We start from the raw sequence: 14,444 nt of genomic DNA, 5'->3' as shown, positions 1-14,444 counted from the left end.
ATCAGGGGTCAGGGTGCATAAAAGTTTGTGTGTAACCTAGTTTTGTGCTTAAAAATAAGCACGGAGGGCAAGAGTTCTGGGGCCTGTTGGGGTGGAGTTGGGGGGAGTTGTGACTTCTGCACATACTTTGTCATGTAAAAAAGTATACATGTAAATTAGCCCTCAAAAGTTACACTCTGCTTGGAGCAGATCTAACTTTCTGTGAGGTAATTTCATGCAAACTCTGCCAATTATCCAAGGATCGTCAGAGCAAATTTATGCTTGTAAGTTCACCTTGAAATACTTGTTAAAGTCTGTTTGTACAATGTCAGTTTTACCACTATGTGGGCTGTAAAAAATTACCTTCATAATTTTTAATTTTTTATTTCTTTTAGGCTAACAGGAAGCTTTGTTCCAGATTTAATTGTAAGCATGAATAGTCAGATGTGGCTGCACCTTCAAACTGATGAAAGTGTTGGATCAATTGGTTTCAAGGTTAACTACAAAGGTAATATTGTGCAGTGTTTAAGAATGTCTAGTAGTATATAATGACTGGGTATGTGCTAATGCTTTCATTTTAATGGTGCAGAATATGTATACTATCATCTCAGCTGCCATGGAACTAGCCAGATTACTATCTTTGCTCTGCTGATTGGCTCCTGACATGTCACCTGCTAGCTGTGCTCCTCAGGTGAGGTTGGACCCAACTTATGTGCAATTAGCCTCCCATGTTCCCCCTGCACCTCTCCACCCACCAGACAGGTGTATCTGGTAACAATACCACCCCAACTGCACTTTATTTAGTCTATTGTCAATGCAAGAGGAGGGACCTCCCTCCCCATAGGCAGTTGCCCATTGGTTGAGCTCTTATTCTCCACTAGTATTCACATTCCACTACACACTTGGCTCAGGTATCCCATTTTCCAAAGTTACAGCATGATTACTTGATATCATCCCTGCAACATTGCTTAGCAAAAGGTAGGTGTGAAGTGAACCTTTTGTGGACAGGGAGGAGAGGATGGCAGGAAACCAAGTTGCCTTCCTTTAAAACTCTTTCCACCTGCTCTACTCACTTCCCAAACTCCTTTATGGCATTTCAAGCCTTGGCATATATTTTACCTCCTCAGATCAGGTTACACAAAGAAGCCAGGAAAAAGAAGAGCTGGAGGGAGACCAGAGACAGGGTGGATATCACAAGCAGCATCCATGTGGTGCAGTGCTTTCTATTTAGTTATACATTTAGTTGCAGGTATATAATCTACACTATATTCCTTATCTTTTGGATAGCAGACAACCAAACTCAGGTCCTTAAACTATGATTTATCTATTACCTTTTTTTTCTTAAAAAAAAATAGGAAGTATCAAAACATAGAAAAACCTTAGCATTGGTTAATGATCTAAAACAAGAGAAACTCAATAATACCAAAATTCTTGATTCAGGTGGCTTTTGTAAGGATATGTTTGTGGCATTACAGGGTCTCCAGTTTTTACACAGGTGTCAATTTTACCACAGTTATTAAGTTTGGTTGTTCAGAATTATTGTTTAACATAACTGATTATTACTTTTAGAAGCCATGGGCTAGCATTATAACTCAGGACTCCCAAGGACTACACCTTAAATAAAATGAAGTGATGAAGTTAGCCATTCACTTTTTTCATTGTAGAGGGTTTTGTAACTTTGTTTAAAAAAGGTTTGGATAAGTTTCTAGAGGTAAATCCATAAACTGATATAATGGTAATTAATAAGCAATAGTAGCTTGTGATCTATCTGTTTGTGTACTTGCCATGTACTTGAGGCCTGATTTGACTACTGTTGGAAACAGGATACTGGACTTGATGGACCCTTGTTCTGACCCGGTGTGGCATATCTTATGTTCTTATGATACTATAACTAAACCTGTGCTTGTGCCCCATCATCCCCTTCACCAAAAGCTTCACAAAATAATTCCTCCTTTACTAAGTTTATGATTTTTAATAACCAGATTCTTTGCGTGCCCCAATAGCTTAGGGCACAGGTGGCAAACTCCAGTCCTCAAGGGCCACAAACAGGCCAGGTTTTCAGGATATCCACAATGAATATTCATGAGATAGATCTGCATGCTCTGCCTCCAATGTATGAAAAACTATCTCATGCATATTCATTGCGGTTATCCTGAAAACCTGGCCTGTTTGTGGCCCTCGAGGACTGGAGTTCTCACCCCTGGGTTAGGGTATTCCATAAAACTGGTGAACATATAAAAAAGGCCTTAAATCTAGTTCTGTGCAATCTAGATTTTTGCAAAGAAGGAACAGATAGCAATTCTTGACCTGAAGAGCATAAAGCACAAATTGGCACATACCCCTCAGTCTTTTACATTAAACAATGGGAAACCTTATGCACAGCCTTATAGAGGCTGGCAAGCATTTTAAACTGCACCCTGTAACCAATTTTATGCAGCCAATGAAGTTGCTGCATAAAAGGTGTAATTGACTCCCTCCAAGGCAAATTAAAAATACCCCCAACTGCCGCATTCTGTACCAGATGCAAAACCTTTATCAGTTTTGCTGGCAACCCATATTATAAGGCATTACATTAATCAATATATGATAAAATCAATGCCTGTATAATAACACTGCAATTTTCAACCGTTAACATTTTTTCTAATGGCCTATGTAAATTAAATTTAGAATAAGCCATTTTAGCCACTTTAATCACTAGGTTAATTAATTAGTTAGTTAATTCAGTTGATAAAGACTGCTCATATTTCTCTTACTGAATGGGTAAGAGGGATCACTATGGCATATTTCCTACCCATAAAATCAATGTTCTGTCACAATTTAACAATAAAGCATTATCCAACAACCATTTATTGACCATGCATAATCACCAGTTTTTCCATTGGAATCTCTCCTGGACAATCATTAGGAATAAATATGTGTACATCCTCGGCGAGCATTTGTATACTACCCCCATACTGGAGAGTATATTGCCCAAAGGACTTAACCACATATTGAACAAACAAGGGGGAAGGCAGGAACCTTGTGGAATACCTTCTTCTAGGGAATACTAATATGAAACATACTCTTTGTTTCTTATGGCTAAAAAAGAGCAGAACCACTGCAGGACTATTGCTGCTACCACATAATCCTTCAACCTAGACAACAACTTACTATGATAAATTGTCAAAAGCTGATGCAAGAATACCTGTTTTCTTATTTTCCAAATAAGAGGATATATAGTCTAATAAGGATAATAGAAGGGTTTCTGTACCACAATTTTTCCTGAACCATAATGCTCATTGTCATAAATGTTAGCAGCAATTACAAAATCCTCTAAATGTTTCAGCACTCACATCTCTAAAACTTTTGACAAAGTAGGTAAATTGGAAATAACATACAGTAGCATGAGCCATCCAAGGCACCAAAGTAGGAGCAAAGGAAACCAACAACAGTGGCAATGAAGATCCAAAGACAACATGAGAGGGATAAAGCAGCACAAATAGTGCCATGAATACTCCAAAATATAGAGGGACAAAGTGGCATAAATCATGGTATGAACAGCTTGAGACACAGTGAGATGGGGAGAAGGACATTAGATACAGTGGTATTTATTACAAATGTTTGTTTGTCCGTTATAATGGTAGCACAAACTCAAAAGATTCTCTTTACTCCAGGATTAATACAACTCCTTAAACTCTTCTTTAAGCACTAAAGAAGTACTATATTTTCGCTCAAAAACACATTCCTGTTTAAAAAAATAAATACATAGGGTTAGATTTCTCAAAGGCCCATACACGCATCCATGTGCGCACGGTTCTCAGTGAGCGCACACGGACGCAGCTATTTTATAACATGTGCGTGTCCACGTGCATGTGTTATAAAACGTAATTCCCGTGTGCACATGCGTGATGGATTTTAATGTCCACGCATGTATGTATGGGCAGGTGGCCTCCTCCAAGTGCAAGTGGTGGATTTTAAAAGAATCGCACAGTGATGTGATTGGGCCTATGCCCTGTTCCCTAACCCTAACCCTATCCTTTCTCCCTCTTTCCATCTCATCCCAAACCCATAAATCTACCCTAGCTGTCCCCAATTTTTTTGTTTTTATACTTACTTCTCCTTTGGAGCAGAAGTAAACTCTGCGTGCCGACCGGCTGCTGGCGCGTGCTTCCCTGGGAAACCGTATAATGGCGCTTTCCCAACCTGCCCCCTGTCCCACCCTTTCCCACCCAGAGTCTGCTCCCATGGCCCACCCCTTTCTTCAGGCCCGGCACGTCTGCGCTTAGAGGGGGTTAGGGCCCTTTCTAAAATGCGCTCAGCGCTCCCAGGGCCTGGCATAATCTCCGGATTTTAGGTGTGCCAATGATTTAAAATTTGGGCTTAAGCAAGGGGTAAGACACTAAAAGGAGAGGCATCCACATTCAAAACATCGAGTAAGGTAAGGCAGCAAGCACAGTGGCATCAACACCTCAAGGTATCGAACAAGGTGTGAGGCAAGAAGAAGAGTCGTATCAAAACCAAAGGTACAGATCGCAGACTGAGGCAGCTGAACCTGGAGAGAAGCAAGGCAGGAGTAACAGCAGTGATTTCAAGAGACACAAGGTATCCAGAGATGGGCAAGAAAGGAGAAGGTACTTCTTTTTTTTCCTTTTCTGTTTCCATTTCTTGGGTCAAAATACCCTAGTGAATCCAAGAAAGAGGCAAGAAGAGAATGTGGCAGAACAAAACAGCAAGGTGCTGAGGGCAAAAAGAGTGGACATTGGCTCAGCACAGCTGTGCACTAAACCCTCCTGTCTCTTGCATGGAAATTTAGCACACCACTAGTAATGCCCATCACCTTGGAGTAAACCCCATTTACCACCACCCTTGGTCACCTCCCACACAACCAGTTTCAACTTAAATGAAAGGGCACTTAAATTATTTATAAGGGACTTCTTGGAGCTGTGTGAAGGACCTCATTGAAATCTAAGTACACCTCATCTAGGCTCTTCCCTGATCCAACTCTCTGCTCACTGAATAAAATTGCTCAGATTTGCTGCCTTTGATCGTGTAATCCTTTGGAATCCAGAAACTGCCCTAGATTCTGCTTTAGTGGAATCTCTAGCATTTCACTCTACATCCCCAGCAGCTCTCCCAGACCTCCTATCCAAAAACCTCAGATGACAGACAAGTCTGATTTCACATAAATACAAGTTTGTTACTGTATGCATATACAGTATGTCTCTTACAAAATAGTAACTACCCATGCAGACTTCTGAACCATGCCCTGCAACACTCCTAGTCCACTTCTGTTTCCCTGGTAAAAGGTACACACAAGAAAAAAGACATTGTAAAATAATGTATTCGCATATACATGCTCCTTATACCCATATATGCTATTTTTATATGTGGAACCCTATGAAAATTACCTTAGTATAGTAATGTTTGCAGTTATAATGTTTCATAAGAGAAAATGTAATGTCACTTCTTTGAAATGGTGCACCTACAAATGCATATTAATGATAAATTCAAACCGCCTAATAATTTTCTAACAAACAGATAGGCTTAACTTAAACACATAGTTTATTGAACTAAAATGTTACTGTACTATGATGGCACATGTTTAATTTGTAATCTATATCACTCATAATTTTCATTATTGTGCCTTTCTGTAAACCGTTGGGATGGTTATCTAACATAACGATGGTATAGAAGAGTTTTTAAATAAATAAATAAAATAAACAACACTGTGGATTGAGGGATATACATTTTTACTACATTCTAGGATTTAGGTTTCATTGGGTAATTTCTCCAAATGGGTAAATTGTCTTCATATCTTATTCATTTATTAATTATTTTAAATGTATATCTTATTCTATCTACAACTTTAGACAGGTGAGGTTGATCACAGTGAACCACACTTTAAGCCAGGGGATGTTGATAATGATCTCAGTGTCTCAGCTTCTCTTCTGATTTCGTTCTTTGATTGTGCCAAAGAAAGTTTCCTTTTGGAGTTCATAAGATGGTGTACATAAGAACGTAAGAACATGCCATACTGGGTCAGACCAAGGGTCCATCAAGCCCATCATCCTGTTTCCAACAGTGGCCAATCCAGGCATTAAGAAACCTGGCAAGTACCCAAAAACTAAGTCTATTTCATGTTGCTACCAATAGCAGTGGCTATTTTCTAAGTCAACTTAATTAATAGCAGGTAATGGACTTCTCCTCCAAGAACTTATCCAATCCTTTTTTAAACACAGCTATACTAACTGAACTAACCACATCCTCTGGCAACAAATTCCAGAGTTTAATTGTGCATTGAGTGAAGAAGAACTTTCTCCAGTTAGTTTTAAATGTGCCACATGCTAACTTCATAGAGTACCCCCTAGTCTTTCTATTATCTGAAAGACTAAATAACCAATTCACATGTACCCGTACTAGACCTCTCATGATTTTAAACACCTCAATCATATCCCCCCTCAACCGTCTCTTCTCCAAGCTGAAAAGTCCTAACCTCTTTAGTCTTTCCTCATAGGGGAGCTATTCCATTCCCCTTATCATTTTGGTAGCCCTTCTCTGTACCTTCTCCATCGCAATTATATCTTTTTTGAGGCACTCCACTGCCCACTCCCTTCCACTGAGAAAATTGTCCATTTAATCCTACTCTCTGTTTCCTGTCTTTTAACCAGTTTGTAATCCACGAAAGGACATCGCCACCTATACCATGACTTTTTACCTTTCCTAGAAGCCTCTCATGAGGAACTTTATCAAACGCCTTCTGAAAATCCAAGTAAGCACAGGCACCCCTCTGGCTGTGCCAGGAAATTCTTTTCAATGTTGCCAGTTGCGCCCAAAATGATTGGAACAATTTCTGTATCTTTCTAATATATTTTCTTGGTCTCCGATTGCATCATTTGATACTTAAGGATTTTCCTTCTCTTCATATGGCCCACACAATAGTTGCTTGGCTCTGTTATGGTCGGTTCACCAATTACTAGTATTTGGTATGCAGAAAGTTTGTGACAATTAAAGTTTTGTGATTATTATCATTAAAGTTGTAATTGATTACTTTAAAATAGTCTGTTACTATATGGAGTCACCTTGAGTAAACAAACATTTAAAATATGTTTATGCAAGAGTCCTTTCTAATAATTTTATTATTCATGTGCATAAGTTATTTTTCATCTAAAAAGGATGCACTTTCACTTGACACAGACATGTTTTGTTGAAACATAATTAATTCAGATTGTTTTTAGACTTCTCTGACATTACAGTTTTTTTTTTATTGTGTCATCACCTTTAGTTTTTGCAAGGGTCTACAATTATATCTTCTTTATAAATAGGTTATGCCTGCTTCTCAGAAACTCTACAAAGACAATTTCTTTATTTGCATTGTAGTGTTATTGATTTTGACCCTGCAGTTAAAATGATTTCATCTGGTTTGTAAATTAACTTGAACTCTTTTTTTTGTTACTCACATTATTTGTTTTTAGTTTCCTTTTGTTCTAGAATATGAGTAATATATTAACACAGTTTATTGATGCAACAAACCTCAAATTACATCACCGGAGTAAAGGAGAAATCAAGGCTGGGAATAAGCAGTACCTTAAAATGTTCTTATTTGTGCTTCAGACTGATATCTGCTGATGGTCAACATCCTTTCTGTACTCCTATGGCTGTAATTGTTTATCACCTGTAAAATGCATGCAGTGCTTCTGATGACAGCACTCTAATAAAAACAGCAGATGGAGCTGGAAGACAATGGGAGCTCAGGCTTACAGTACAGTATCAGCAGAAACTGGAGAAGAGCAATAGGATACATATAGTGGTTTACAAACTAGGAAGCAATGATTTTAAAATACAATGGATTGCAGCTTTAAGTACAATTGTTGGAAAACCAGTTACAATTTGTATAATAGTTTGTTTAATTTTAACTTATAGTCTAATTGGAAAAGAAGTGTTAAAGTTGTAATTAGGATTAAGCCATTTGGTGAAGAACATCACAACATATAGCGTGCAACCATGGACATTTGCGTAATCTATGATCTTTGACTGCTGGATAAAATGCTAGCCATTATTAGACCTAGCAGAGTTAAATAGGTGTGTGTGTGTGTGTGTTTACTTATTTATTGGGATTTTTATCATGCTAGAGTTGTACCAGACACTCAGAGTAGGTTACAATAGCATAAAAAATCAGAAACAATAAAAATGAGGTCCATATTCAGTCACAGTCTGAAAGCACTGTTAGCTGGATAAATTTATCTAGCTAATTTTTAAAGTATGTTCAATAGTGCAGCCACACTATTGAATATGGCCAGCTATCTTAAAGTTAGCCAGCTAACTATAACTGGCTACCTTGTCTTTGGCCAGAATAAACTTATAGCTAGATTCATCAAAAAGTGCTACTAAACTAACACATTGAAATTGCCCCTGAAACTTGCACTATGGGGGGGGGGGGGAGAGGAAGAGAGAGAGACAGACAGAAACAGAGAGAGAGAGAGAGAGAGAGAGAGAGAGAGACTCTGGGGAGGGCCTCACTTTGAGCACCTATTTATATCTCTATAGGAGAGCCATCTAATAGCGGGAGGTGAGGTGTTAGTTGTGGTTTCCTTTGAGCACCTATTTATATCTCTATAGGAGAGCCATCTAATAGCGGGAGGTGAGGTGTTAGTGGTGGTTTAGGGTTCGGGGCCAGTTTTGCATGTAGAGTGAGACATACAAACAGCACAGTACACTTTGGTGAAGATCTGATGTTATTTGGAGTGAGGAAAGTCTCAAAAAGATGAAATGTTGAACTATGTTATCTCACCCTAACTTGATGGTATCTTGTAATAGAGTACAATAAGGGCGCATGCACTCTGGCAGGGTGTCAATACAAGCACCTTTGTGACAAATGTATAGCCCCTCATCCCACTAACAAATGTATCTGAAAGGAACTCAAGTGATTGCTCATACCCAATGAATGTTGGTATATAAAAACAAATAAATAAAAATAAATAAATACCCCAGACGCATGGCGCTGTGGTTAGCAAGGTATCCTAACAGAGCAGCAGCAAACTTTCTACTGAGTGGTTTCATTTGGGATTTTGCCATTCTGCACATAGGGCAGTAATGGCCGTATACTGTCCATAAATCCCCTTCCAATCAACAGAGGTCGGGTATTATAAAAGCAAAGTTGGAGGTGGAAATTAACTTAAGACGCATGGTGGGCCCCTTCCCAAAGCTTCCAATGGTCAATTTTGTGCTACCCCTCTGTCAGTTGGTCCCAAGAAGGAACCAGGGAAATATAGGCTAATGCATAACCTGTCCTTCCCAAAAGATGCCTCAGTGAATGACAATATTCCGGTAGAATATTCCTTCCTTTGAAATTGCATTGACTTTGCTCAGGGAGGCTGGGCAGGGAGCATTAATAGCAAAAGCTAACATAGAGTCTGCCTTTTGGCTGCTGCCTGTCCACCCTGATAGTTTTGTGCTGTTGGGTTTTCAGTTCGAAGGAGCTTACTACTATGACAAGTGTCTACCAATGGGATGCTCGGTGTCGTGTGCGTATTTTGAGATATTTAGCGATGGAAGATGTAGCCAAATTAAAGTGCATAGTGCACTACTTAGATGACTTTCTAGTCATTGGAAAAGGAGGTACAGACGATGTCGAAGACTGTTTAATACCTTCCTTCAATTTGCACATGAATTCGCATTCTGTTGGCAAATGACCAGTCACAAAACCCTACAAATGTTATTACTTTTCTGGAAGTAGAATTAGACTTGGAGTGCATGGAGTCTAGGTTGCCCATCGATAAACTGACAAAATTAGAGGGCTTGATAGCATCTACTATGCAGAGATCAAAGATCATGCTGAGAGACATGAAGTCCCTCATTGGCAGTTTGACCTTTGTGGTAAGGGTCATTCCAATGGAGAGGTTCTTCCTCTGTAGATTGATTAACATTATGTCAGGCCTGAAGATGGATTACTATCTTATGTGGGTAGGCAAGCCCCTGAAAGAGGATTAAGGGTTATGGAAATCTTTCTTAAAGGACTTTAATGGCATCACAGTGTGGCTGTCCCCACCCATTAGCAGTAATGACTTACAGTTGTATTTGGATGCATCTTGGGGTATCGGATTCAAGGTCATCTTAGGGGAAGCTTTGTGTGCCTTCGCTTGGCTAGATGAATGGAAAGAGAGAGGCATGGTTAAGAATGTTACATTATTTGAATTATTCCCGATAATGGTCACCTTGCATGTATAGGGGCAGTTGTTGCAGAATAGGCATGTAGTGCTATGATGTGATAATAGAACAGTAGTACAGTCAGTGAATAATAAAACAGCCAAGTGTCATGCAGTGTCAGTGCTCCTGAGGCAGATTATTTATTTATTTATTTTATTTATTAGCTTTTATATATTGACATTCATGGGTCTTGCATGTGTCGCAATATTGTAGCACATGTGAAGCATGTCCCAGGTGCCAGTAATACAATTGTTGACTCTCTCACACTGTAAATCATTCCTATTCAGGAGACTGACCCTGAAGGCATATATGGAAGGACAATTCCATCCTAACTATGGTCCTTCAGAACCCAGCAGCCTGGAAATTGCTGCGAAGATCATTGGCTCCCTCCATCTGGAATGCGTACATACGGAAGTATGACAGAGTGACAGAGTTTCTGTATAGCCATGAATGAAAATGGCTTCAGGTTCCATTGGACCTGCTGATTACATCATGCACACAAAACAACAAGGAGTATCATTGAATATGATTCGCTCAGAGCTAGCAGCATTGGCTTTCTTTATGAAGACAATGCTAGGAGGCAAATGGTCTCAGTCTTTTGTAATCAAAAGAATGCTTCAAGGTTGGGCTAAAGAGGTGCTCCTGCATCATGACATTCTCTGGTCACTCACATATGAGTTATTGCTGCAACTATGGTGCACATTACCAGGCATTCCCATGGACTCCTTCCTAGCTTTCTTTGGGCCACTTCAAGTTAACAGTTTTATGGCGCTGTCAAGGAAAGCCAAGCAGTTGAGAGGCCTCAGAAATACTGATCTAGAAATCTCAAAGGACAAGCTAGTTCTGCACATCAGGCAATAAAAGACTGACCAAACAGCGAGGGGCCACAATATTATCTAGCAGCAGTGCCCAGGCTGATATCATATTGGCCATGATGGAATATTTGGTCATGCATTTCAAAGTACCGGGCTTGTTGTTTCATGTCTTTAAGCAGGTACCAATTCTCAGTAGTTTTTAAAAAGGCCTTGGAAGCATCAAGTAGGGATAGTGGGTCCTTTGGGACATATTCCTTTTGTATTAGCATGGCATCCTGTTCTGCCATTGTGGGTCTCCCTAAATCTGCTATTCAGAAGTTGGATCAACGGCGTTCATATATTAGGCATAGTGATGATTCCCCAGCACTGACTCCTGAGTCTGTTGTTAATAAAAAATTCACAACAACGAATGAGCATCAGCCAGCACTCAAAATACAACATACACCACAAAGAGTGCTAGTTCCAAGGTTACACAGTCCAAAATTTTGAAAGATTTTTTTTTTTTTTTGTTTGTAATGCTTTTTATTCATATACAACCAAATATCTCAGAAAACAAGAATTATACAAGAATAACAACAAACTGTGTGCATAAGTGGTCATTTTCTATGCATGGTGGATGTATGCAACAAGTATCCCATCATTAATGCAACCATCAAAAAGATAGCTGAAGAACAACATATCAAATCTAGAATTCCCAAAGTAATGTTTCCACCCTTATCCCCTCCCTTTCCATCCCCCCACCCGTCCCCTCATCAGCACCTTAATCGTACAGGGTAGGTATAGCAATATACCGTGCATGAAGACAGAAACAGAACCATACAAAGTCATACATAACCATACTAGGACAGTTTGCAAGAACTCTAGGAAGCCAAAACAGTGACCATGGTTATCCATATCCCCAAAGAAACAGAAATCATGGATTTCAGTCATTGCTACTTGGAGCGGCATGTTGGCGAAGATTCTGTGGCATTGATTTCAAGAACGGTTGCCATATAGTAGTAAACAACAACTGTTTTTTCTTGGAAAGTAATGGGAGAGATTTCTGCTCTAGGAGGTATAAATCCAACATGGCATCCAACCATTCCTTCAGTGACGGATCTGTAGATGATATCCAGTGTCGGAGAATAACCCGTAATGTGATTAATCGGCTTTTATGCAGCAGATGAGGATGGAGACCCGCAAGTCCGCCAGGCCTACTAGGAATCCCCAATATGCAGAAGGATGCTCCCAATGTCCCAGTAGTATATTGAGCTCCTCCAATCCACTGGAGAATGGAATTCCAAAACTTATGTATGTGAGCGCAACTCCACAAACAGTGTACAAGAGTAGCATTGGGTTGATTGCATTTATGGCAGGTGTGAGTGTTAGAAATTCCAGCCATAAAAGCTTTCCGCGGCCAAATAATAAGGCAATGAAAAATCCGAAACTGCAGATCACGCATATAAGTACTTCTTGCGATTGTCCTGAGGAAAGTCCAGCTCCGCTTTATATCCGAAGTTGTAATAGGTTGGGATAGACAGAGAGACCAATGTGCAGCTATTGTTGCATTTAGTCGATACGAGATGGTATCATGTAGAAAATGATAACAAGATGAAATGGAGATACTTTTCTTGGTACATAAATGAAGAAAACGTTGAAAAGGTCCATTAGTTAAGCTGCTGGGTGATGAAGAAGATATTTTAGTAAGGTAACTGCGAATTTGTAAATAAGGCAAGTAATCAGCTGCTGTAAATTGTAAATATTGACAACAATAAGTAAAGGGATATATCACAGCAGTTTGCAAGTTTATAAAGGGAGTCAATGAAGTACAGGAAGAGCCAAACCAAGGTCGTTGGATTAGCCTACTACATGAACCCGCGGGAAAGTCCGGGTTTCCAGTCAATGGAAGACAGTAAGATACTCGCCATGGTAAGTGCAAATGTTGTCGCAAAAAACGCCAACAGCTTCTCATTGACCGAAGTAAAATATTATTCCCCATATGAGCAGGTATCAAGTGGCCTGGTGCATGTATCAAAAATGCCAAATTTGTAGGTTGCAGCAACTCCATCTCCAGCGAGCTAAGAAGTGGATTATGTCCATACCCTAGCCACTCTCTTAAGATAGGGAGCAGACAGGCCATATTATAAAAACGAAGGTTAGCCACACCCATTCCTCCCTCCTGTTTAGGTACCATCAATTTAGTATAAAGCATCCTCGCCTTCTTCGCTCTCCAATAAAACCTACTAAACATTTTTTGTAACATTTTTACATCTTTAGTTGTCAAAAATACCGGAAGCATTTGTAAAACATACAACAGTTTAGGAAGTAAAATCATTTGTACCAGGGCAATTCTTCCTGAAAGAGAAAGAGGGAATGTATTCCAACTGTCTACCTTAGACCTAAAAGTATGAAGGAGAGGAGTAATGTTACAGGAATACCAATGTCGGGGGTCTTGATGGATCCTAATCCCCAGATATTTTATAGTGTCTGAGGCCCAAAGCAGAGGGAAATCAGGCCACTGAGATTTGAGAGTTCCAGTAATATCTAATGCTTCAGATTTAGTGAGATTCAATTTTAAACCAGAAAATGACCCAAAGGTCTGGATAATGTGCAATAAAGCAGGTATAGAGGACTTAGCATTGGACACCAGCATTAACATGTCGTCTGCAAAAAGCATCATTTTCTGCTCTATTTTCCCAGTAGTCACACCTGGCACAGCAACCGACCCTTTGATCGTATGAATAAGGGGCTCTAAAGAGAGAATATAAAGAAGGGGCGACAGGGGACAACCTTGTCGGGTGCCCCTGCCCAAAGAAAAAATAGATGAAGTAGAGTTATTAAGGCATATAAACGCCTTGGGGTCTTTATAAAGTATCATAATGGCGTTAAGAAAGGAGCCAGTAATCCCAAACTTCTGTAGGGCAGTGAATAAATATGACCACGCTACCCGGTCAAACGCTTTTTCAGCGTCAAAGCTGACCAACAAGGGATCCGGCGTGTCTTGATGTCGACAGCTATCCAAGGCCACTAACAGCCTTCTAATGTTAGAAAGTGGTCTCCGTCCCTGTACAAACCCGGTCTGTTCAGGTGAAATTAAATCAGGTAGTATAAACTTGAGTCTATTTGCTAGAGTTTTTGCAAAAATTTTTACATCCTGATTCAGGAGCGAAATTGGTCTGTAAGAACCAGGGTCTGTAGGGTCCCGACCAGGTTTGGGTAGAATGGTAATAGCTGCCACCTTCATTGTATCAGGGAGGGCATTATGGGAAATCATATGATTAAATAAGTCAGTGAGAGAAGGGACAACATGAGTCACTAATGATTTATAAAACAATGAATTTATACCATCCGGTCCTGGAGACTTGTGTAATTTGAGGTCAGCTATTACCTTAGTGATTTCAATGGGGGTAATAGGTCTATTCAAGCTGTCCCGTTGTTGACTCGAAATTTGGGGTAAGGATAGGTTCTCCAAGAAACTAGTCTGGTTAT

At 39.7% G+C, this 14,444-nt stretch overlaps 1 protein-coding gene across 1 annotated transcript in view; it reads left to right on the top strand.

The window, feature by feature from the left end:
• CSMD3 (CUB and Sushi multiple domains 3) overlaps positions 1 to 14,444 on the top strand; it is a 3,551,396-nt gene that overhangs the window by 1,654,610 nt on the left and 1,882,342 nt on the right. Inside the window, 1 exon segment of the mRNA XM_029591914.1 lies at positions 375 to 487. Coding sequence (XP_029447774.1) covers positions 375 to 487 — 113 coding nt within the window.

This window comes from Rhinatrema bivittatum, chromosome 2 (genome assembly GCF_901001135.1).
Source record: "Rhinatrema bivittatum chromosome 2, aRhiBiv1.1, whole genome shotgun sequence".
Lineage (NCBI taxonomy): Eukaryota > Metazoa > Chordata > Amphibia > Gymnophiona > Rhinatrematidae > Rhinatrema > Rhinatrema bivittatum.
Note: the sequence above shows the minus strand (reverse complement) of the source record. Positions and strands in the feature narration are given on the sequence as shown.